The following is a 27050-nucleotide window of genomic DNA, read 5'->3' as shown; positions in this document are numbered from 1 at the left end:
CAGTAACAACAGGAGATTGTTCTTGGAAGACTACCACCCCCAGGGGGCCACACATACAACAGACTGAAACACATTCCAGTCTTTCTGAGAAAGAGGCCTGTCTGCATTGGCCTGAGGCTTAGTACATTTATGGGGGCCTACGGAGGGGCTCTCAGGGAATGGAGGCAGGCTTTGCAGTCTCCCTCTGCTTCATTCTAGCTCAGTGGTATCTTCCCAAAAGGAGCTTATACCCTACCCTAGTACCCACATTTTTGTGGCTACTGCCAGAGGACACCTCTACATTGCCTGAAAGCAACTGCAGAGACACCAGTACAAATGAACAAATGAAAGGACAGCAAACCCAAAGATTATGATAGGGCAGAAATTACAATTTGTAAAGGACAGGAAAAGACAGTGCCCCAGAAACACCAGCAGAGCATGTTTCTGCATCAAGTTCTTGTTCCCTGTTCACTGAATCCAGAGACAACAAAAGGGTAATGGCAGAATAATGAAAGCTATGGAAGGAGGATTAGCCAAGCAGCTGCCAGACATCAATGTTGGCCTCTCATGGTAACTGACATGACACCTGGGAGTCCCTTAGCCCCACAGTTCTCCACCTGGGCAAGTAACAGGTTGTAAAAAGTGTAGGCATGAGGTAAGAGTCTGACTTTGAGAAGATACAGAAAACCACAGAGTTAATGGGGACTGGAAGGCGAAAAGTAACTTGGAAGCACATATTAGGGATGAGGAAAGGAAGAGCAAGAGGAAAGCAAAAAGAAGGGAAGCTGGAGGTAAAAGGGAGATGAAGATGAGGAGATGAGGGGAAGGAAGGAAGATAGGAACATGTCTTACCACCTGCTCCCCCTATACACCAGGCACCATGAATTATAAGACCTGACTATTTTTCCGTGAAAGTCCAAGAGGTATCTAAATGTCTCTTTAGCACCTGTGGCTCAACTTCCATGTATGACGTTCGCCTCTGAGGACAGCTCCTGACCAATGACACCATGTCTCTGACTATGCCTGGTAGCCAAAAATCCTACCACCATTTACAGAGTGTTTATGTTTGATACCCCCCCAATAGCTTCCTTCTTTACCATCTAATGAAGTCAGTTCCCCATGTAGAACTCTGAAATTGAGAACCCTCCAGGAAGCAGCCTCTCAACCAACCAACCCCTGAAAGAAAGATTTCAAACTCTGGCTATAAAAGCACCATCCTCTCTTTCTTGCTGATTCCCCAAAAAAGACCAAAAATATCAAAATCTAAAATGGAATTCTGGAGGGCAAAGAGATTTAAAAGCTTTAAAAAGCTAGATGATTTGTTTATTCATCCCTACCTTAACCCAGGCATAGTAAAACTGCTGACAGGAAAACAATGGATATTATTGGGAAGGTGGGGATGGGGGGCTCTTTTCTGCATGGCAAAAGTTAACCCGGCCCACTGGCATCCTGCATGTAATTTACAGATCAACTTGAGATGTAAATCAAAAATCAGATATATTAATTTGTACATTAATTGACTTTAGTTTAGATCATATACATTCAAATGATGATTAGTTTCAAATTTCACATTTATATGAAGCACATCCAACTATAGACTTCTATAGTTTTGTAATGAATTTTATTCACTCCAAACACCAGAGTCTTGAACTGTGTACAGTAAGTGTCTCCATGTAAACACCCTCATCAAGGACTGAGAATAGCCCTTTCTTAAGAGGTCAAAGGAGTAATTAATCTCTGTGCTGGGAAAGTCTGGATCTTTTTCTGGGTGTCCACATTGCTCTTGTCCCATGAGACCTTGTTAGAGCCAGGAAGTCCTCCCCTCTTTTGGCTTCTAAATTCTTCTCATTAAGTCTTCATCTCTGCTTCTGTACCTCTAGTAAGTAATGTCTTTCTGGACTGAGTCTTCATGGATAAATTCTGGCAGATTTCCAATCCTTTCACTAAGCTCTACAAAATTCTGGCTTGGTTCTAAGTCCCTACAGTTTTCTGCCTTTAACCTAACTATCTAGGCCTGAACTGTCTTTGCAAGAATTGACATTCTTCCATGTACTATAACAAGTGTGTGAGGGGATATAAACTCCTCTTGGCAGTAAGTCACATCCAGCAAGTAGAGGAAACTGAAAACAAATCCCCCATAAACAACGCCCACTGAAAATTGCTCAGAGGTTCAAATGACTTAATGCCTGATATTTCATAGGCATCCCTCCAGATGTGGGACGAATGAAAGGAAAGTGCACGCCAAGGGATTTACGATTTACCAGGGTAAGCTCATTCCTGCATAACTGGTATCACTAAATGTGTCTGGTTCCCAAAAGGAGTAAAGTGACACATGAGGATATATAAAATATAGTAAGTCGGCGTATGGTCACAGTGGAATAAATGAGCTTCCAGTTCAAGACAGCATGTCCTTCTTCCTCCCTTCCCTCTCAGGTCCCACTGAAGTGATAGAAACTATTTTTTTAATATAAACATAACTGTGTTGGAAAACAAGAATAGGGGCTAGCAGAGGCTCACAAATTTAAAAAAAAAAAGTCTAGAAAATAAAACAGAAATCAGATGGGATCAAGTTGACCAAAAAAAAAAAAAAGACAAAATTTAGCCAAAAGATTTAGAAGAGTGGTTTTCCCAATGGAGCCCCAGAGAGGTTCCAAATTCAGTCAGTAGATAAAAAGATTGAGACTGCGTTGTAGATAAGGTGACAGTTCCAGTTACAACTGCTGCCTGGGCAAAGTACGGTGGACTTTTACTTTCAAAAGTGTCCCGGTATGGAGTATAAATTACCTGATCACCTTAGTTTTGGAGCATTACCAAAATAATGAAGTGAAGAGAGTAGGCAGCATGCCTAGGGAAGAAACCAAGAGTGGGTGTTCCTTGCCTAGGAGAGAAGCAGCTCTGAACCTCCACAGCAGACTCAGGCCCTGGTAAAGCCTGCCTTCCTGAGTCAACTGTGGGGTTTGCCAGATGGCCTGACTAACCCACGGTGCTTTGGACTGAATGTCTGTGCTCCTCCCAAATTCATATGTTGAGGATTAATCCCCAGTGTGATGATATTTGAAAGCCTTTGGAAGGTAATTAGGTCATGAGGGTGGAGCCCCACTGAATGGGATTAGTGCCCATACAAAAGAGGCCCCTCAGATCTCCCCTGTCATCATGTGATGTGATGACACGGTAGAAAGCTCACTGTTTATGAATCAGGAAGCAGGCCCTCACCAGGCCCAAATCTGCTAATGCCTTGATCTTGGACTTCCCAGCCTCCAGAGCTGTGAGAAATAAATTTATGTTGTTTACAAGCCACCCAATCTTTGTATTCTGTTATAGCAACCAGGATGGACTAAGACACACAGAAAAACCTCTCTGTGAGCTGGCTACATAACTGGCCCTCCTATTTAAAGGAGAGGTCTTACAGGGAAAAAGACCTTTGAAACTGCACTAATCCATCTAGTCCTTCATTTGTAAATATAAACCAGCCACCATAAGTCACCAGACATCTGAGGGAAAACTAGAGCATAAAAGAGAAGGATCCAAAGAGAAGGCTGAAAACTGGTCGGGGAAAAAGGGTTGTTTTTCTTTTTTATTCAAATTAGTACCTTGAAGATATTCAAGAAGACATGGCATCCATGAAATAAGAACAAGCTGATAGGAACAAAGAAAACAGAAAACAAGAAAAATCTCCTGGAAATTAAAAATATTTACTGGACACACTATGCAGTAGGAAAGACAGAATGAAAAGTAAGGTTGAATACATTTCTTAAAATACATACGAAAATGACAAAAATGAGGAAATGTGAATGGAATGCTTAGGAGAAAGGAGCATAAGCAATGTATGGGAGGAAATAATCAAATGAACAGAAGAAAATCTTCCTGCACCAGAGAAAGCCATAACTCTTCAAAGTGAAAGGGCTGTCAAGTGCCAGTCAGAATGAATGAAAACGGACCCACAGACCTTTATAAAACTTGGAGTTCTAAAAACAAAGAGAAAGTATTTTAAAACTTCCAGAGGGTGGAAAAATGTTTAGTCCCAGGGACACAAGAATTAGACCAACATGAAATATCTCATCAGCAAGAAGTATGATAGAAAACACTGGAGTGATACGTTCCAATTTTAAGGAACAATGGTTTTGAACCTAGAATTCTATACCCAGCCAAATAATCAGTCAAGTGCAAAGGGGCTATAAAAACATCATCAAACATGCCGGAGTGTTTACACACAGAACCGTGTGTAAATAACTACTACAAAATAACTACTCAAGAATGTACAACAGCAAAATGACTTAAATTTTAAAAGTGGAAGAAAATACAGAAGGATGGTGATCAACAAGAATCCACAATGAAAATTAAAATGCCTGACGTGACGACCCACACACCTGTTCCAGTGGACCATCAATTTTACAGAAAAAGGGAAGGCCTGTCTAGTGCTATTTCATAGTTGTAAGGTAAAAATTAACAATTTTCTTAGGAAAAGCACAATTATGTATTCATTTGGACTCCAACAATAATTTCTCTAAGAAGTCTTCATTAAGTAGTCATTGTTTGCTATAAAGAACATGAGTTTTTTAGAGCTGTGTTTTTTAACAACCCTCGCACTGATCATCCCATTTCTGAGGGCCCAATGAGAAAGCCTCTGTACTCAGTCTTTGCTGAGCAGAGTTAAGTTCACAAATACGTTTTAGGATATTTAAAAGAATAAATGAACTATATGTCCTTCGAGCAATCATCCTAATTATTGTTTCTCTCAGCTGCACTTGTGCTAAATGACTATAAGCTTGAGACTGAACTTCCTAGAAAATTCATGGAGAGCTGCTGTGCTATGCTGCTGGCTGCGTACAGATCCATTAGACAGAAAAGCAGCCTTTCTTCTGTGCCAGTGGAGATGCTTAATGAACACGTGCTTGGATAGGAAGCCACCCTTCACCATTTCAGTGAGCCAAGAGAATAGCCATCAGCAGGGGCAGAATTATCATTGTTTTCAATCTGCTCGAGAATACAGAAAAATGGGTAATTAAGCTTTCAAAGACCGACTCCATATAGGGTGATGCAAATAGCCTTCTCTCCCCAAAACTTCCCAAACATTCCTAAACCATTCCTCAAAAGGCCAAAATAATTTGATGTCTGCCTCAATCAAATAAAATATCAATGAATCATTTATGGAATGTTTATCTTTGAGCCATGTGCTTCCTGTTACATAATCCAAGATAACTAAATGAGGGCCTCATTTATTTTATGAAGTGTATATTTACAAATCAGTTAAATGTTAGGGAACATTTACCAGAAAGAATAAGCTGAGTTTCAGGGTATGACCTGGAACTGACCGCCTCCCTCCCTGAAAGCATTACCTGATAGGGCTGACAGTTTGTTTGAGCCACTCTCGGTTTCAGACAATGAAACCATATCCACTTACATGTGCAGGTGCTTGTCTTTCCTTTTGGAAGGAGAAGATGCATTTTAAAATATCCAAAAGGGTTATCAGATCACTAAGACACAAGTTGAAAAGATGGGAGGGACATAACACTACTCCGCTGGGAATTTTTAACTGCAACCAAGACTCACAGACATAGAACACAAACTTATGGTTACCAGGGGGGAAACGGCAGGGGGGATAAGTTGGGAATCAAGGATTTGCAGGTTCCAACTGCTATATATAAAATAGATAAACAGCAAGGTTCTACTGCATAGCACAGGGACCTATATTCAATGCCTTGTAATAGCCTATAATGAAAAAAGAATATGAAAAGGAATATATAAGTACAACTGAACCACTATTTTGCACACCAGAAGTTAACACATTATAAACCGACTATATTTCAATTTTTAAAAAAAGCTGTCCCATGTCAGCAAGACTTTTAGCCCCATAAAAATGAGTTTGATGAAGGAGCCCTCATACAAGAAAAGAGGCAGGATCATGAAGCAAGAGGCCTGAGATCTCCTTCCACTAAACCATCTGTGCAAGCACATTTTAACTCATGACCTCTCCTTACCTCTGCCTCCTCAGTAAAATAATGACACTTTGTGTTTCCATCATTAAGTGAGAAAATGTATGGAAAGCACTTTGTAAACAGAAAAATGCTTGAAAATACTTTTTTAATGAAAAAGGTGGCAAATAAGAAGTGAACTAAGGAAATCATCCAACTTGCACAGTCAACCTTAAAGTCACTATTATTATTTCTGAAGAGGTCCTTAATAATTTTCTGAATATTTTCAGTAGAAATTGGCAAATGCCCATTGATTCTAGTCTAAGGTCCTTGAAAACAACACCCAGCTCCTAAATTGTGCTCTTCTCCCTCATAATGTAATACATTATATTATCCAGCTTCCACTTCCAGAAGACAGAAGACAGGTCAGGTACATCTTTTTTGATTAGTTTGTCTCTAAACAATGCATAATATCTTAGTGTTTAAGACTAGTTAGTGAAAGCAGCAACTCTGTTAACAAGACCAAGAGTAAGGACAAGATTTAGGAGACTTTCATTGAGCCTGTGAGTGATCACAGCAACCATGAGTCCACAATTAATTCTTCAATTAACTCCAGAAAATTTCGTCCTTCACCAAATGTGGTTTAGGAGGCAGCCTTCAGGCAATTGGCTTTAGCTCCCCAAAATCATGAGATGATGAAGCACCATGGAGAATTTAGGCATCTTTGTATAAAACTGTTATGGTATGGATTAATATTTCCTTAGCAAGCCTGGTCCCAATCCAGAAGCAGAAGAATGTTTCCAAACATGGAGCATCATTTGGGGTTTGGAGTTGTTGGTTTTTTGGGTTGAGTCAGAAATCTCAGAAAAATTCCCTCAAGCCAAACAGCAATTTAAGCTTTTTCCTTTCTTAATTTTCTTTCATTTTTCACAATCTGGTCTGGGTGCTTGGGAGCCAAAGCAATTCATTAAAGACATGAGGAAAGAACAATGAGTAGGGAGAGCTATAAAGAAAAGAGTCCACCAGCTTCCAAGATTTCCTGATTTGACTCCAAATGCACATTCTAATACAACTGAAAAATATGTGTCCCAAGTCGGAGTTTCCTACTGAAACCCAGTGGTGACCTGCAGCTGCTGGGATTTATTGACATTTAAGCAGCAAACTAAAGAGAATTGAGGGAAAAAAAATCTTCCCACAATTTTTTAAAATTCTTCTCCTCAGAAAATAGCTTGGAAACAGAGTTAGGGGAGTCAAATAAATACTAAAGGGCCTTGGGTTTGTTTTCCTCTTAGCTGAGCCAATTTGTTCATCAGGTCCAGATATTTGGAAAATGTGATTTATTAGGAGCTTTGTTCCTCCTGTGGCTTACCATAGCTACACAAAGAAATATTAAAAAAAAGTTACAGATTCATTCTTCTTCCAGCATATATGAATTACATACATAACAAGTGAAATCAATAAAATCATATGAACCCTCACCATGTAGTTTTCTGTAAGTACAGATTCACAACTGGAGATTTAAGACTTACCGTAATATAATGAAAATAGTAACAGTTAACATTTATTGAAAACTTGTTAAAAGTTAGTACATGAACTGTTGCACATGTATTATTTCATTAACCCTCAAAGCAATCTTAGTAGGCACGCACTATTATTAGCTCCACTTTACAAATAAGAAAAATAAAATCCTAGCAAGACTATGCAGTAGAGTCATACTTCAAACCAAAACTACCTCCCTTGTAAAAGGAGCTTGGAAGAGATTCGAGGTCTCAGGAGACGGTAGGTGGTACCATGCAGGGATGGTGTGAATTGCTACATGCCTGTGTCCAGAGGTCATAGAGAGGGAGAAGAGACCTCTCACATTCAACTCCAGTCCCAGTGGCCTCTTTGTTGTTACTGGAACACACCAGGCACACTACTACCTCAAAGCCTTTGCACTTGCTATTCCCTCTGCCTAGAATGCTTGTCCTCCAGATAAGTACATGGCTCCCCCCTCCCACTTCTTGTAAATCTTTGCTCAACTATGTCTTTCTCAATTCAGCCTTCTCTGATTACCCTTTTTAAAACTGCAGCCCCTGCAATATACAAGATAATTTACTTATTTGACTATCTTTTTCCCCCCTCCACCCCAACAGAAATGGAAGATTCATATAAGTTTTTTTTTTAAATATGTTCATCCACAGCTGTTTTCTTCTGTTTGGAACAGTGTCTGGCACATAATAGGTCTGGGTGCTTGGTTCAGTAAATATCTGTGAAATGGCTGGCTGGCTGACTGGATGGATGGATAAATGAATAAGTGAAAGAATGAATTACCAGACAAAGTTTGAATGGTTATAAGACACCAGCACTACCACAGTGAAACAAGATCATTCCAGCCAAAATCATTGAAATATGAAATTTTTAACTGGTTTATTTATTGTATGAAGGTAGACTTTGAATTTGAGTTATTAAAAGTATTTTTCTTTAATCGTGGTTTCCAGGGGCTTGGGGAGATGGAGGAAGGGAGGAACGAATAGATGGAGCATAAAGGATTTTTAGGGCAATGAAATTATTCTACATGATACTATAGTGGTGGCTATATGTCATTACGCATTTGTCAAAACCCATAGAATGTACAACATTAAGAGTGAACCCTAATGTAAACTATGGAATTTGGTTTATTTTTTTAAAGTATTTTTCTTTATAGAAAGTATCATGTTTGAAATTACCTCGTAAGTTTTCAGATTTTATTCCACCATAAGAGAAAATCCAAATTTTAAAGTTAAGCCTAGAATTTTTAAAATGTTAATTTCCTTTAAATTAAGCATTTCTTTTTGAACAAATAGTAAAAGCAACATTAGTTGAAAACTAGGTCCATCAAGGAATTATAAGTCAAGTAGCATTTACTAAAACTACTGAAAATAACAGTGACAGCTACCATTCATTAAATGCTTACCATATGCCAGATACTGGCTCAAATACTGAATTAAAGGAGTGGTCTAAGGTGTGGGTCTACGGAAGGGATATAAAAGCGTTTTTTAATTATAAATGATTATAATTCTAGGGGTGAAGTTTTCCAATGAAACAATTTTTTTACGAAGCCAAAGTATGACTATTAGACTATTATACATTTGGGAATCATAAATAAAGAAATGGAGAATTAGAGCAATATACTTGGAAATATGTTCTAAGTCCAATAAGTACATATGACACAGAACACTGTTCTGAGTATTATTTTATTCACTATAATGAGGCAGCTCAAGATTTATACTTGTGTATGTGTCACAGCTAAAGTTTAAAGCCATTCTAGGAGAAAAGACTAATATTGATTAACCATTATTTTCTTATTCAACTCAACTATTCATTTTGCTCATTCCTTAAAGATTTTCTTGATATTCTCAAACACTCATCTAACAATTATAGAATAATGATATTTAATGTAGCCTTCTGGTAAACTTATAAAACAGATTATTTTAAATGTGTTTGAGACTTCAGCTTCCCACTGTAATGGAGTACATGTCAGGACCAACCCATCTATTTGAGAACAGCCAGATGAAATATACAAAACCGTTCAAAAGCACCCCCAACCAGCAAAATCAGTCAGAACTTCAAGGGCCAAGATACAGCAGAGCAGAGAAATATATTGAGGTAAATGCGATATTCTGTACACCTTTCCCTCAAGGCATTTGCTAATTCCTATCCTGCCCAGAGGTGAGACAAGACAGTAATTAGAATTGAGAGCTTAGCAGGGAAAAGTGGCCCTAGGTTTTCAGTTGACTTCTAAAGAGCTGGGTTCTAAGAGTGAGAACTAACAGAAACAGACTAGGCTTTCCTCATAAAGTCTGCAACCCAGCCTCAAAGAAGCTTGGCCTCTGATTGAATTAAGATGATCTGCTCTTTATCTAACTGCCTGCTAGAAGGTAAATTCTCTGGAAGAAGGATAACATCCAAATCCGCTACAGTTTTTTTTAATATGTAATGTCTAGATTTCAATAATAAATTAGCAAGTATAGTAGGGGACAATATCAAACTACTGAAAACCAGAGAAGGAAACAGAAAATAGAAATAGACTCACAGATGATCTAGATATTGGAACCATCAAACATGCACTTTAAAATAACTGTGATTAACATGTATATGAAAATAGATGACAAGATGGATAACTGCACTAAAGAACCAGAATATACATTTGAAAAAAAAAGTAAGTGGAATGTCTTATTCATCTTATTCATCTTTTGTGTCACCAGCCCTCTGCCACAGGAAGAACCCAGTACCTGCTTAACAATATATGCTCCCCGCCGCCCCCCCAAAAGAGCCAGAGAAACAGGGATACTAACTTCAACTAAAGCACTGTCTCACTTGTAGGCACAGTAGATGCAGCACCTAAGGCCCACAATACTTTCAGAGAACACAAAAATGTTTAAATTTTCATTTTTTTTAAATTAGAAGAAAATTACTATAATAATGGATAATAATGAATCCAACCTGGATTTATATGTCTATATACCACACAATTATAAAATATAATTTAATATTTGGGGGATGAAGGGTCATGAAAGACATAATGTGACCCTGGTCTGATTCTTCCATCCCACACCCCATAAATATTCTAACATACCCTGTGGAGTAACTCACCCTGACTCCATAACCATCACGTTCTGGAATCAAGAGCAGCTTTAGCTAGTTTAAAGAAAGCCTCTAATTATCCACATCTTTCACTTCCCATGTTACCAAACTATTTGAAATCTAAATTAGATATTTTACACATGAATAACACTCTTCCTGATTGCTCTGCAGAAAAGCACTCATTAGGCCTTAAAGTGATTCGTCCTTGGGCCTCCCACTCAAGCTTATACAGAAAGGGTGAATTACAAATAAAAAACGGAAATTAGATTTTAAGCATGTTTTCAATATTTGAGTCAATTAGCTAGAATTTTTCATCTTGAAGAATATGAGATTTATATGAATATGGAGATAATAAATAATAAAGTATATATGTGGGAGAAAATTCTTATTTTCCAACAACACTCATGGTTGGCTTATTATATTTTCACATACATTATCAAGGTCCCAAGCTTCCTAATGATGTTATGAAATTTTATATAAATGTAAGTGCACCTTTATTAAATGTTGCAGATATTAAATATCTCATTGAGGTAAAACATCACTTGTGCATGATTTTTCCCCTTGTCACCAACCCCAAGCTGATTAGAAGTTCTCTAGACTATGCTCCTCTGTCAAATATACTTGTAGTGATGTTTAGTAAACTGTCACTATCATTTCTACTGTAAACTTAACTTGTGAGGATATATGTATTTTATTAAATTGTAAAAAGTTACATGAAGTCAAGAAAAGTTGGCACTACCCAGCATGTTGTAGGCACTCAAAAATGTTTGTTGACTGACTAAGTAAATGAATATTTTAGGCTGAAAAAGCTCTCCAGTCTATTACCAGATCTATAGGAACTGATACAACCTAAAGATGCACCATTCCCAATCATGACAACCCCTCAAGTCACGTGGGCATCATAACAAGTTCAAGAGAAAGAGGAAGAGGCTAGCCTCAGCTTTCTCTGCCAATCAGCACCACAGCAGATGCAGACCCAGACATGTGGCCAAAACATTTAGCCTCATTGCACAGCCATTTACAAGTGAGCTATTTATAGCTCATTAAAAATAGCTATGACTATCCATCTATAAAATGAAATTCTATATGAGGAAGATCAGCAAGTTGTATTCCTCATCAAAACAGTAACAAGTAACTAATTTATTAATTGTTCATTAAAAAATAAATATTATCTACATAGTATTCGGGCCTAAAATGTTTAATCCAAATTGATTTGAAAGCTGGACTGCACTTTTTCAAAATTCAATGTAATGAAAAACTATTCTAAATCTAAAAATAATAAGAAAAGGGATTAAAAACCAAACACAACATGTGATACTGATTGGATACTGTACTCACCCCACAAAAAAAAAAAAAAGGAAAAAAAGAGCAGCTCTGAGATATAAGATGTTGTGGGGACAAATGGGGAAACTGAAATAAAGGAATGTATGTTACTTATTTACTAATGTTACATTTCTTGGATGTGGTGATGGTACTGTGGTTATTTAGGAGAATGTCCTTATTCTAAGATTCATGCTGAAGTTGTTAGGGGTAAAAGTCCTGATGTCTACAACTTACTTTGAAATGTTTCAATAATAACCAAGGTGTATGGGGGGAGTGTATGTTGAGGGTAGGGGGAAGAGAGGAAGCAACTGTGACAAAATGATAACAACTGTAGAATTTTGGTAAAAGGTATTGGGTTGTTTATAATTCTTTCAATTTTTTGTAAAATTCAACATTTTCAAAATAAAAAGAGGAAAATATAAAAGAATAATGTTATAAAAGTTTAAAGACATAAGAGGTATTTATGATTATATTATTATGTTTTAAGAGCAAGTTTCAAAATAATGTACACCATAATTCCATTTGGGGATATATATTTGAATGAATATACACAAATGTGTTAACAGATGTCATTGATTAGAGCCCTTTAAATTGTACAACACAGCAGCCTTGAGTGGTTATCTCTGGATTGTCCAATTACAGTGACTTCTATGTTCATATTTTCATTTATTTAAAAAATTGCTTATTTTATATACATATAATATATATATACACACACACATATACATTCTCATATACATACAAATTACTTTAAAAGAATGAATCCAAGCTTATCAAAACTCTACAAAATAGATTCTGTTGGAAACCTGTCTCTGTCAAAACTGGTTAATCTAATGTTCACACTATTAAGATTATGCCAGTGATTGGACATAAATCAATCATTTTATCTGAAAAAGAAAAAGTGATGACAGTAATCTAGACTCTTAGATTGGCACTGGGAATATGAAAGTATTTCCCCAGAAGGCATAACCTGTGGGTGAGAACTACACTGAGACAGATTTCAGCTCATTATGGGACTGAACGTTGCAATGAGTAAGTGCCCAACAAGGGAATGTATTGCACCATGAAATAATTGCCTATAAAAGTAGGTTAACTACCTGTCAGAGGTGTTATTAGAAGGAGAGACACAGCACTGGATATACTCTAATCCAGCCTTTGGTCCCTAAAATGCCCATGGTCAAAAATAAAGAAAACAGCAGTAATATATTGAATAGTCTTCTACTTAAGGAAAAACTAGATACTAGTCTGTCACTGACCAATGAGACAAAAGAGAAGATAAAAACCCTCTGGTCAGGATCCTATATTTTTAAAAAACTGGAATACTATTATTACTGTTCAGCTAGACCAATTATTCAACCAAAAGTAACGTGTTTCTTGCCATCATGAACCCAATTATTTCTAACCATATGAACTTAGTTTTTTTTTAACATTTATTTCATTTTTATTTTTGGGAGGGAGGAGGTAATTATATTTATTTAATTATTATTATTTGTTGTAATGGAGGTCCTGGGGATTGAACCCAGGATCTCGTGCATGTTAGGCATGTACTCTACCACTTGAGCTGTACCCTCCCCTCTATGAAGTTAGTTTTAAGTGTCAGTGTATTCATACAATGGAATACTGCTTTAGAAGAAAAATGAAGAACTGCTGATACATACAGCCATATGGATATATGACAGAAAACCTTATGCTCAATAAAAGAAGCAAGACAAGAGATTATATGCTATATAATTTCACTTATATTAGTTCCAAAACAGGCAAAACTAATCTGATAGAAATCAGAAGGTGGTTGTGTATAGTGCAGAGAGAACGAATAAAAAGAGGTACAAGGTACACCACATCAACAGAAGAACAAAAACCACATGATCATCTCAATAGATACAGAAAAAGCATTTGATAAAATTCAACATCTATTTATGATAAAACTCTTACCAAACTGGGTATAGAGGAAACATATCCAACATAATAAAAGCCATATATGACAAATCTACAGCCAGCACAATACTCAGAAGTGAAAATCTGAAAGCCTTTCCCCACTAAAATGTGGAGCAAGACAAGGATGCCCAATTTCACCACTTCTATTCAACATAGTTTTGGAAGTCCTAGCCATAGCAATCAGGTAACAAAAAGAAATAAAAGGAATCCAAGTTGAAAGGGAAGAGGTAAAATTGTCTATATGCAGATGGCATGATACTATATACAGAAAATCCTAAAGACTTCACACAAAAACTACTAGAGCTTATAAATGAGGTCAGCAGGATACAAGTTTAACATACAGAAATCTGTTAAATTTCTTTACACTAACAATGAAATATCAGAGAAGGAAAGTTAAAAAAAAATCACTTTTAAAATTCATAAAAAACAAAAAATAAAATACTTAGGAATAAACCTGACCAAGGAGGTAAAAGACTTATACACTGAGAACTATAAAACACTGATAAATGAAATTAAAGATAATTTAAATAAAGGGAAAGATATCCCATGCTCTTGGATTAGAAGAATTAATATTGCTAAAATGTCCATACTACCCAAAGCAATCTACAGATTTAATGTGACCCCTATCAAATTACCCAGGACATTTTTCACAGAACTACAACTAATAATTCTAAAAGTTTGTGTGAAATCACAAAAGACCCAGAACTGCCAAAACACTAGTGAAAAAGAACAAAGCTGAACGTATAACCCTTCCAGACTTCAAACAATACTACAAAGCTACAGTAATTAACACAGTGTGCTACTAGCACAAAAATAGACATATGGATCAATGGAACAGAATAGGGAACCCAGAAATAAATCCAAACACCTACAATCAATCTTCAGCAAAGGAGGCAAGAATATACAATGGAAAAAAGTGGTGTCTCTTTGGCATGTGGTGTTTGGAAAGCTGGATATCTGTGTGTAAATCAGTGAAGTTAGAATATTCCCTCACACCATACACAAAAATAAACTTAAAATGGCTTAAAGACTTAAATATGAGACAGGACACTATAAACCTCCTAGAAGAGAACATAGGCAAAACATTCTCTGACATAAATCATAGCATTGTTTTCCTAGATCACTCTACTAAGGCACTAGAAATAGAAGCGAAAATAAACAAATGGGACCAAATTAAACTTATAAGAATTTGCACAGCAAAAGAAACTAAACAAAACAAAAAAGACAAGTCAACAAAAAGACTCCCTAAAGACTGGGAGAAAATATTTACAAACAATGTGACTGGCTTAACTTTCAGAATATGCAAATAGCTCAGACAATTTAATAACAACAACAAAAAAAAATCAAACAATCCAGTCAAAAAATGGGCAGAAGACAAACAGACATTTCCCCAATGAAGACATACAGATGGCCAATAGGCACATGGAAAAATGTTCAGTATCACTAATTATCAGAGAAACACAAATCAAAACTACAATGAGGTATCACCTCATACCAGTCAGAATGATCATCATTAAAAAGTTCACAAATGGTAAATGCTGGAGAGGGTGTGGAGGAAAGGGAACCCTCCTACACCACTGGTGGGAATGTAATTTGGTGCAGTCGATATGAGAAATAGTATGGACATTCCTTAAAAACTAAAAAATAGGGTCACCATATGATCCAGCAATCCCACTCTTGGGCATATATCCAAAGAAAACTCCAATTCGAAATGATATATGTACCCCAATGTTCATAGCAGCACTATTTACAATTATTTACAATGGCCATGACATGGAAGCAATCTAAATGTCCATAGACAAATGACTGGATAAAGAAGATGTGATATACATATACAATGGAATATCACTCGGCCGTAAAAAGAATGAAATAATGCCATTTGCAGCAACATAGATGGACCTAGAGATTATCATAGGTGAAGTAAGTCAAACAGAGAAAGACAAATGTTATATATCACTAACATGTGGAATCTAATAAATGTCACAAATGAACTTATTTACAAAACAGAAGCAGACTCATAGACATAGGAAAAAAACTTATGGTTACCAAAGTGGAAAGGGGGTGAGGGATAAATTAGGAGTTTGGGATTAGCAGATGCAAACTACTATGTACAGAATAAACAACAAAGTCCTACTGTATAGCACAGGGGACTATATTCAATAGCTTGTAATAACCTATAATGAGAAAGAATATATATATATATATAACTGAATCACTATGCTGTACACCAGAAACTAACACAACATTGCAAATCAACTATATTTAAAGTAAAAATAAATAAATACAAAGTGAAAGAAAGGGGAACAAGGGAACTTTCTGGGGTAACAGAAATGTTCTGTCTCTTGCTTTGGGGTGGTAATTACACATGTGCATACAACTGTCAAAGCTCATCAAACTGAACACTTAAGATCTGTGTGTTTTTTGTTTATAAATTATACCTCCATAAAATTAAAATATTAAAAATCACATTTACTTACCAAGTGATTTCTTTTTACTGCAGAACATTATTGCACCTGGTTATTTTTCACCAGGCCTCCACAGTTGGCCTACATAAGATAAAAAAAAAAATAGGAAATGGATCCAACATTAGTATGAGATATGCTCATTAATCATAAATTTCCATCCTTAAACTTTCTTCCTAGTCAAATTAGACGACTAGGAAGTTATTAACATAATAAAGATTAACAGACTCCATTTATCAGACTTAAACCTAACAGATAAGAATAATTCTATACAAAAATATTTGTATTATACCAGCTATACAGAACAACTTAAGGGAAGCACAAGTGTGCCACTCAATTTGGCATTAAAATAGAGCCAGATATTCTAATATATCCAAAACTCTATGAATCAGAATATCTCAGGGCTGATACTCCAGTACCTGCCTTTTATTCAAGCACCGTGATTCCTTTCCACAGCCACAGCTGGGAACTACTGCTAAATTGTGGGATGTACATGAAAGATGAAATTATTGGCCAGCTCTAGAGAAACAAAATGCAATTCAGAAATTTTTCTCAATCTAATCTCACATGTACAGTCTTTTCCAGGTAATTACAAAAAAGCCAGACTAATGGGTTAAAGACTTGGATGCAAAATGTGAAACCATAAAATGTAAGACCTGAAATCATAAAATTCTTAGAAGGAAAAATAGGCAGTACAGTCTTTGACATCATTTCTGGTAATTTTTCTTTGGATCTGTCGCCTCAGGTGAGGGAAACAGAAGCAAAAATGGGGTTACATCAAACTAAAAAGCTTTTGCACAGTGAAAGAAACTATCAACAAAACGAAAAGGCCACCTACTGCATAGAAGATATTTGCAAATGTTGTATCTGATAAGGAGTTAATATCCAAAACATACAAAGAACTCGTACAATTCAACATAAAAAAAAAACCTGATTAAAAAATGGTCAGAAAACCTGAACAGACATTGTTCCAAAGAAGGAATGCAGATGGCCAACACATACATGAAAAGACGCTCACCACCACTAATTAGCAGGGAAAATGCAAGCCAAAACTACCATGAGACACCACCTCACACCTGTAAGAATGGCTGTTATCAACAAGACAACAAATAACAAGTGTTGGTGAGGATGAAGAGAAAAGGGAACCCCTGTGACTTTGGTGGGAGTATAAATTGGCACAACTACTATGGAAAACATTATGGAGCTTCCTCAAAAAAGTAAAAATAGAAATACCATACAATCCAGCAATTCCACTTCCAGGTATTTTTCCAAATAAAACAAACACACTACTTCAAAAAGATATTTGCACCCCTATGTTCATCATGGCATTAATTACAACAGTCAAGATATGGAAGCAACGTAAATGCCCACTGACAGATGAATGGATAAAAAAAGATACGGTGTATATATAAAATGGAATGCTATTCAACCATAAAAAAAGATTGAAATCTTGCCATTTTCCACAATATGGATGAACCTATAGGGTATTATGCTAAGCAAAATAAAAGACAGAGATTACATGATTTCACTTACATGTGGAATCTGAAAAACAAAACAAATGAACAAATATAACAAAACAGAAACAGACTCACAGATGCAGAGAACAGGTGGTTGCAGAAGGGAGGTGGGTGGGAGGATAAGTGAAATAGTTGCAGGAGATTAAGATGCAAACTTCCTAAATGTCCATCAACAGATGACTGGATAAAGAAGATGTGGTATATTTATACAATGGAATACTATTCAGCCATAAAAACTGACAACATAACACCATTTGCAGCAACATGGATGCTCCTGGAGAATGTCATTATAAGTGAAGTAAGCCAGAAAGAAAGAAAAATACCATATAAGATTGCTCATATGTGGAATCTAAACAAACAAACAAATAAACAAAGCATAAATACAAAATAGCAATAGACTCATAGACATAGAATACAAACTTGTGGTTGCCAAGGGGGTGGAGGGTGGGAAGGGATAGACTGGGATTTCAAAACTGTAGAATAGATAAACAAGATTATACTGTATAGCACAGGGAAACACATACAAGATCTTATGGTAGCTCACAGAGAAATAAATGTGACAATGAATATATATATGTTCATGTATAATTGAAAAATTACGCTCTACACTGGAATTTGTCACAACATTGTAAAATGATTATAAATCAATAAAAAATGTTAAAAAAAAAAAGATGCAAACTTCCAGTGGCAGAATAAATGAGTCATGGGGATGAAAGGTATAGCAGAGGGAAAATGTCAACAATAATGTAATACCTGTGTACAGTGACAGATGGTAACTAGACTTACTACGGTGATCATTTTGAAACGTATAGAAATACTGAGCCACTATGTTGTGCACCAGGAACTAACATAATGTTGTACGTCAATTTTACTTCAAAAAACAAGCAACAAATGCACAAAAGAGATCAAATTTGTGATTACCAGAGGCAAGGAGTGGAGGGAGAAGGAAGTGGATAAAGGTGATTAAAATGAACAAACTTCTAGTTAGAAGATAAAAAGTACTAGAGATGTAAGGTACAACTTGATTGATAAAATTAAAACAGCTATGTGTTACATGAAAGTTGCTAAGAGAGTAAATCCTAAGAGTTCTCATCACAAGGAAAACTTTTTTTTTTATCCTATATGAGATGACGGATGTTCAGTAAACTTATCATGGTAATATGATGCAGGTCAAATCATCATGCTGTACACCCTAAACATATACAGTGCTATATGTCAATTATATCTCAATACAACTGGGAGAAAAGTAAAACAGAATTATTTAGCAATAAATAAATAATGTCACTGTTGCCTTTCATATTTTCTCTACATGTGGTCTAATTTCCTTCACATGATAAACTCTAACATAGGTTTAGAATGAATAAAGGGGCAAACAAGTAACTTCAACATTTAAAACTCAATAGACTGGAAAAGAACACAGCCACCTTCGCAAACACATGACAGGGTAGGCAGAGGTACTGAATGCATGCACTTTAGGTTAGAAAGAGAAATGACTTTTGTGTCTGCTCAAAGAAGTGGTGTAGCAAGCTGCAGTAAACACACCTAAAGAAGAAGCTGGTCAGTCATATGGAGATCAGAAAAGAGGAAGAGCAATGCTTATGGCTTAGTAGTTACAAGAAAGGAGGATGCAGAGCAAAGTCATCAACACCTACTGCTCCACCACAAACCTCTGGAGTCTTAAAAGCCTGAAACCATCGATACGTCTCCCTGTTGTGCCCCTAGATCTGTGGGTTTCCACCTACCACCCCCAGGAAAAGCAACAGCCTGCTGAAGGCACAGCCACTCCTAGAGTGTGTCTGAAAAATAGGTCCAGCAACACTTCATAGGACCCACTGCTTTCCCAGGAACCAGTCATTAAAACTGATGAATCCAACAAGAAGAAGGAGTTACTACTGCCAGGCTCTGCTAGAACCAGGAATAGGTCTTCAAATATAAGCCATCAATAACACTTCTGTTCCTCTTCCCATGCCTTCTACCAACTGCCACCAGGGCTGCCTAAGACAATCCCTCCTCCCCCTTCCCTTCCTCACTGCTCCCACAACCCCAGTCCTAGGCAGTAGATGCCTCTAGACACACCCTGCTGACCAATAACCCTTCCGCCTGCGTTCCTCCTAACAGGTTCCCTGCTCCAGCCTTGGCCACCTATAGACTAGGGTTCACACTGAAGCCAGAGTCATCCTTATAAAAGTTAAATGGCATCAAGTCACACCCCTGCTTAAAACCCTCCCATCACCTCCCACTGGCCTTAGGAAAGAAAGATCAAATTCTAACATGGTGCCTTGGACCCTCCACAACCTGGTCCCTGCTAATCTTTCTAGCCTGATTTCTCATCTCTCTCCTTACTGCCCCTATTCCTTGCACCCCCTCATGTCTATACTACAGAAATACTCAACTCAGCTTCTTTCCATTTGAGGGCCATCATCACATGCTCTTCCCTCTGCCTGTAACCATCTGGCCCTACGGCCAATCCCTGCACCTCACTAACTCATACTCATCTTTTCAATATCAACTCATACATCACTTCCTCTAGGAGTCCTCCCCTGATCCCCCAAATTAGAGGTAAGAGTACCTACTATGTGCTCCCAGAGTCCAGAGCTTCCCTTTTTAGAGCCCCTGTCATTCTAGAATGTATTTGCCTATTATACTAGCTGTTTCCCCATTAGTCTTCAAACTCCAGTAGGGCAGAGAGCTGACCTGTCTGGTCCATAGTTGTATCTCCAGTATCTAATGTATGCCTGGGGTATGGCAGTGCTCAATAAACATTTGCTAAATGAAAGAATCATTGATGTTCTCAATTTCTATGAGGAATGGAGCAAGGGCTTCCAGATCCTAAAAGGCATGTCTCTTTATTTCAAGTTTGAGAATGTCTTAGATCTTCCCAAGCTGGAGACCATCGTGGCTTTCTTGACTGCTTCCTCCTTCTGGCTGTTCCCCATCTTCTTCCTGTACACCCCCACCTCCAGCCTAGGAAGAACCTCAAAGAATGAGAAGTATTTGGTTAACAACAGGAAGAGTGTTGCAGGCAAACTGAAGAGCATAAGAAAGAGGGGGGAAATTTGCAAATCTTGGGGGAGTAGGGGCAAGGGCAGGCACTATAAAAGAAGATGCACAATAAAGATTTTTTTGGAAAAATCTTTCTGTGAGAAATAACATGGACAAAATTAGGTTTTTAATCCATAAAGCACATTCTTTGCTCCAACAGTCACCACAACAGATAACAAATGGCAACATGGAAAAGGATGAATGGATTCTGTGACAATGACACCTGGATCTGGTGGCCTCATCTGGCCAGAGGGTTAAGGCTCATCAGCAAGTTCTAAGTCAACTTGTTAGGGCCTGAAAACTCTCCCTGGAGACTAAGTAATCATGTTTTGTTTTCAAGGGCTCAGAGTCCCTGGAGCAGGTGAAAGGAAGAATGATTCTTTAAGCAAGATGGCAAAACGGACTCTACACTCTGACAGATGGCAATGAGAAGGTAGACAGAAGAAAGAAATTCAATCTCTCAGGAAGTTATTATGAGTACTGGCCACTGGCCAACCTTTTCCTTCTGTCTCCTTATTGCTTTACTAGACTGCTTTGAGGGATTAGTACTAACAGCCAGCCAGCACAAAGGATGAATTTAAATACATATTTGTGTACTATAAAGCTAACTAAAGAGAAAATATCCATGTAACTCCTTCCCTCTCTTATTTTAGATCTTTCTACAAGCAGTTTTCATTGTAAAAGCTCCTAGACAATTAAACATAAAGCAATACTCCACTGCTTTTAATTTCTCTAACACCACCTTCCAAAGTGTCTTTGAAACCTTTTATTTTGAAGATAATAAATATATCCCTTTTTAATTTTAACAATTTTTGCTTTTGTAGAAAATATCCTTTCATATTTAATCCAGAGTGATAGTACGTTACCCTTGTATGAATTAAACATTTCAAGTCTCTGTTTCCTTCAATCCAATCTTTCCCTTGTAACAGCAGCAAACCAGGCATATTCAATGGAGGATTCATACTAATGGAGCAGATTCTACTGTAACTTTGAGGAAGTCAAATTTAGTCCTTTTATTGTTGCATATGATCAATTCGCCAAAATACCCCAGCTGACATTCACTCCACCTCTAAAGGATGTCAGAGTAAAGAAAAAGCCATCTTTCATTGAACTTTTGGATCAATGAAGGTCTAAGAAAACAGACTCAACAAAATCAGATGATAAAAAAGGACTTGTTGAAATGAAATCTAGCTCTAGAAGGAGGATTTTGAAATTCAACCATTTGCAAGTGCTGAACCAAACATTATTTAAATGAAAACATTCCTCCTTTTTTGAAATTACCCTAAAGCAGAAGATCAATAGGTCTCAGCTTACACTTGCCTTCATCTTATACGAGGGATTAAAATGGTGGTTTTCTTGGGTGAAAGTCTTGGGAGTGGGGGGAGCGGTTTGTAAGACAGCTCTGGAGAACGCAGGAAGAGAGAGAAAGCTAACCAAAATAATAGCGAAGTGCTTTATGTATATTAATTCATTTAAATGAGTACTTCTTGGGAAAAGATTGAAAGTGATGCCTGCATGAAGAACTTGGGTTTTTTACATTTCAAGTTCAGGTTTTGAATCTTGATCACAGAAAATAATTCTTCTAATGGGGAAAGTGGCAAAGTCAAAACTCCAGTGTGTTCAGGGAAAATATGGAATTGGTCTCACACACCTATAGAGACTGAGGGTGATAACAAGACATCCGATTTGGAAATGCTACTTAAGCAGCCGTGTGCAGAAGAGGGCATGCTGGCCATATTATGATTCCTCCAGGAAATTTCTACTTATAGTGAAAATGAGCGCCTGGGTGCAGGTGACTTAACACTTTAAAAAGCAAAGGATTAAAACGGAGATTCTCTTTAATGTTGGAGGCCATTCAACAATCAAGTTATTATAGCTAATTCCCCCTGCTCCAATTCCATGATCACCAAGCAACCTGCTGATGATAATTTGCTTTCCCACAGAAATCTGCCTACAGGGATAGAAAACACCAGTCTTGCATGCTAAAGTGAACACTCTGGTCCTCCTGACAGTTATACTGTGTATTTTTAATTAATGAGTTCTCGTTCATCTTACTCTACATCATCAGTCTGCTGAGCTAATACTAGTTCGTCCCAGAAAGAGATCTGTTTTTGGTATGCTGTTAAATTATGGGCCAACAACTGGACAAATGACCCACTCCAGCCATAAAAAATTCACCAAGAGGCCACCAATGGAAGAGCCTGCTGATCTGCCCAGGGGGCAGCAGGATGTGGTGGCTGTAAGCTTGTCCTCTGTAGTCAACCTGATCTTGGATTCCTGCTTTTTCCACTAACATTACAGAATCCAGGGCGAGTAAGCTCTGTAACCCTCAGAAAGTACCTGGATGGGCTGTTGGGGAACAGGGACACACAATACTATGAAAGGGTTCATTAGCTGTTAGTTATCTTGATGGTAGTCCTCTAACTTTCTCTGTCAAAATGTCATAAACGTTAGAATGAAATGAGGACAGTGAGTGTAACTTCTTTAAGACATCTGCAGTAAAATAAAGGAGGTAAGTGTGAATGAGTAAAGAGACTCTCAAGAGAAAATGTGTTTACAGCGGAGTAAAATGAGAGGGCAGAACCAATGGGAAGAAAGATTGAAATTATGAGGAAGAGTGACAGAAAGGCAAAGGAATCAGAGCAGACTGGGAAAGAAACGGGAAAGGTAGTGGCCAGGGCAGGTGGGGAAGAGACAGGAGGAGCAGTTGAATCCAGGAGAGCAGCGCAGGCAGATTCCTGGCGGCCCCCTGACTTGCCCAGAGTGGTGCCTGGGGAGCGCTCTCTGCCTGGCTTCATCTCAGGTCAAGGGAGGGACTGGAGTGTCCCCACTGGGGGATCCCCTACTTCCTTTGAGTGGGTGCTCTCCCGTTCTCAGGACTCAGGGACAAGAGGGACCAAGCAGGGAAAACCCATATAGCTGCAAGGAGCCCAGGCCCAGCCCTCAGCCCTCCTGCACCTCACCCCTTCTATTCCTCAGTCTGTTCTGTTCTGCTTGCCTTCCTCTTTCCCAGCTCTGCCTCCTCTCCCCTTTGGAGAATTGTACCATACAGGAGAGACTTGTAGGATAACAGATCCCAATCTCAGCTCAGTTACTTTCTATCTAGTGTGACTTTCACCAAGTCACTTACCCTTCCTAAGACTCAATCTGCAAAATACAGGTAATAATGACTTCCTCCCAGGGCTGTTGTAAATACAGTTCACTCCATAATAATGTGATTCCCTCCCCCTCCCGCAGTCTGTCTTCTCTCCTCCTACTTACTTCCTCCCCTTTTCTCCTCTTCCAAATTCTCAGTTTCCTTTCCTGTTTCCCCAACTTTCCTTCCTATTTCTCACTAAGGCACTTACTTCCCAACCCAATCCACCTCCTTTCTGAGGCCTGACCCCTCCAGACTGGAGGGGAGGAGGGCTTCCTGGGAGACCAGTGTCAGGCCGCGTCTAGGTGAACCTTGAAGCATCCATCTGACTAAGCACTGGTGGGGGCCAAGGATGGGACATGGGATGGCAGGATTAGGGAATTGGCCACTTCTGTCTGCGTGTTGCCCTTCATCCTCTCCGGTCCTGCCCCTGCCCCTTTCTTCACTCTGCTTCTAGGTTCCCAGAGGCTGAAAAGCAAAGCCTCAGAGAATCCTCCCATCCCTGGACAGGGTGACCTTGCAGGCATATCTGCTGGCAACCCTACCTATGTGCCAGGCCTCCGAGGGACGGGGTGGGGCAAGGGGAGCTGAAGCACAGCTCTAAGACTCCAGAGAAGGGAGATCCTGGTGCAGCAGGGAAATCTCAGCCTTGGGAGGTGAGACCAGTGATGGATAAGGTAAGGAATAAGCCTAGGCCTCGGTCCTGCATGTGCGTAGCTTTGAGTGTGATGTGAGAGTGGGAGCTACAGATAATTTTTTAATCGTATTTGGTGTCAGTGACAGCTGCCAAAAGCCATAGTGCTTACAGATTGTATATACTGAGCAAAAATAGAATTAAAATTTTAAAAATTAAAGCCAGTCTGTGTGTGTGTTTGCCAAAGTGAGGGTTAGTGCAGCCAAACGTATAAACTGCCTACCAATTATACCTAATTACCATGCCTCAGCAATAAATTATTCCATTTCCCGAATAAAGTACATCAGACTGATGTTGTTGTGAGTTGTCATGTCAACAGTGAAGTCTGTTTATACTGTGCTAGGCACACAGCTGTTACCCAGCCACAAAATCCTAAAGTGGTGGGAATCCTGCTTCCCTTCCTCCTCTTGTTTATCCCCTGCTTCTTTCCAGCTTCGTCTCCTGGTCTCCTTTTCTATCCTTTCTCTTCCTTTCCTCGCCTGCTCTCGCTGCCTCTCATGTGCATTTTCACCCTCCTTGTCCCTACCCTGTCCTCTCCCACCAAACATGCCTCTCCTGGTTTGGTCATCTTCCTTCCCCTTCTCACTTCCCTCTTCTTCCACCAGCGCTGGAGTCAGAGGGCCAGGTCTGTTAGCTCTGTACTGCAGTAAGTTCCCCTCCCTTCTAAGCCCTGGTTTTCTCATCTATAAATAGGGACAATCAGGGTAACTCATAGGATCGTTCAACAAACTAAATGAGGTCTTGCCTGAAAAAAAAAAAATTAGCACAGTGCCTTCTGCTACAAAGTTAATATTCAAGAAATGAAAGCTATTATTCACTTCATTTTTCTTAAATGTGTTTTGGACTCTGCATAAGTAGTAAATCTCTTATTAAATTTGAGAGCATCCCAACTGATGTGCAATGGAATCAGATGCCTATTCTATGTCAAACCTAGGTTGCGGAGAGAGAGGCAAGGATCATTAGGCCCCGTCTCTGTCCTTCAAAAGCCCAGGGTCTGGGGTAGATGGAAACAAACACATAGAAAGGTCATTAGAATGGCAAATGCAGGACTATGACAGAAGGAGGAGCTGAGAACTATGGAGGCAGAGGGAAGGGGGCCACCAAGGCTGTCTTGCAGAGTCAGCAAAGACCTCACAGATGGTGATTCCAAATCAGGTCCTTTTGAAAAGAAGAGTCTGCTCAATAAAATGAGGCAAGAACAGGCAAAGGGAACAGCATATGGAAAGACCAAGTGTTGTGAAGGGAAGTAGTGAGAGTCATGGCAACCAGACTACAGGGGGCATGGAGGAGTGTGGTGTGACATGGGGCTGGCAAGCTAGGTAAGAGATGGATTCTGAAAGAAGTTATCATTTTCATCACTGTCATCATCATCGCTTCCATTCACTGGGTACTTAGCCTTGTGCTAAGCACTGTCATGAATTAATCTCACTTAACTGTCACCAAAACTCTATGGGCAGGGACTGCCATTATCCCCATTTGATAGATGAGGTGACTCAGAGCATTGCTATGGTCAGGATCCTATGGGTGGTCTTCAGGTAATGGGGAGGCACAAGAGGTCTCCCTGCAGAAAGAACAGTGTGATTGGAATCCAGGCCCCCTTGTCCATTATCACTGCTCCCTTGAGTCTCTCCATGCAGGTGCATGCTATCAGAGTTTTTAGGATGGCTTTACTCTCACAGCAAGGACTGGCATGGAAAGAGTGGGAGCAATGACAACAGGGAAGTGCAGCTGGATTCTAGAAACATTTCTGTGGTTGGAATTGACAAAGTTTACAGATGGTCCACATGCTGGAGTGCCAAACAAGGAGGAATCTGGGATAATTTCCAGGTTTTTGGCTCAGGACAATGAGAGGACAGAGGTGCCATTAACTAAAATGACAAATACAGCACCGAAGGGAGAAGGAGGAGAAGGAGCAGGAGCAAGAACTGGGTTGGGAGAATAATGAATTCAGTTTGAACACTTTCAACTTGAAATACCTCTTGATCACTGAGAATATCCTCAGTATGAAAGAGAAAAGACAGATTTGTAGACATGGAATCATGAACATATAAGGAAGCACTGAAGTCATGGGGAATGAATGATCTCACTCAGGAAGAACAAGAATACAGAGAAGCGAGGAGAAGACAGCGGGTGAGGATGAGTCAGTGAGAGGACAAGGACAGAGAGTCCGAGGGAACACTCAACCTCAAAAGAAAGGCCAGAGAAAGATGTATTGAAAATAAGTGCTGTGGCCTTCCCACTGCATGCCCTTTCTCTGGGTGTCTAGTACAGAGCCTGGCATGGGGTAGGCAAGGTGCTCAACAAACTGGCACTGAATGAAGAAGAGGAGAGAGGAAAAAAAGGCAGGCTTAAATCAAGGAAGGAATGTGTTCCCAAAAATACAATGATCAATATTAAATATTTATATTTAATGTTTAATCAGACTTTTATTTGTTAATATTTAGA

General features: G+C 38.6%; 1 protein-coding gene across 1 annotated transcript in view; it reads right to left on the bottom strand.

The window, feature by feature from the left end:
* Positions 1-27050, bottom strand: part of ATP8B4 (ATPase phospholipid transporting 8B4 (putative)) — a 214210-nt gene that overhangs the window by 185685 nt on the left and 1475 nt on the right. Inside the window, exon 2 of the mRNA XM_015242742.3 lies at positions 16232-16300. Within this exon, the coding sequence (XP_015098228.2) occupies positions 16232-16259 (28 nt within the window). The 5' untranslated portion in view covers positions 16260-16300. The remainder of the gene's footprint in view (positions 1-16231; positions 16301-27050) is intronic.

Source organism: Vicugna pacos, chromosome 6 (genome assembly GCF_048564905.1).
Source record: "Vicugna pacos chromosome 6, VicPac4, whole genome shotgun sequence".
Classification (NCBI taxonomy): domain Eukaryota; kingdom Metazoa; phylum Chordata; class Mammalia; order Artiodactyla; family Camelidae; genus Vicugna; species Vicugna pacos.
Note: the sequence above shows the minus strand (reverse complement) of the source record. Positions and strands in the feature narration are given on the sequence as shown.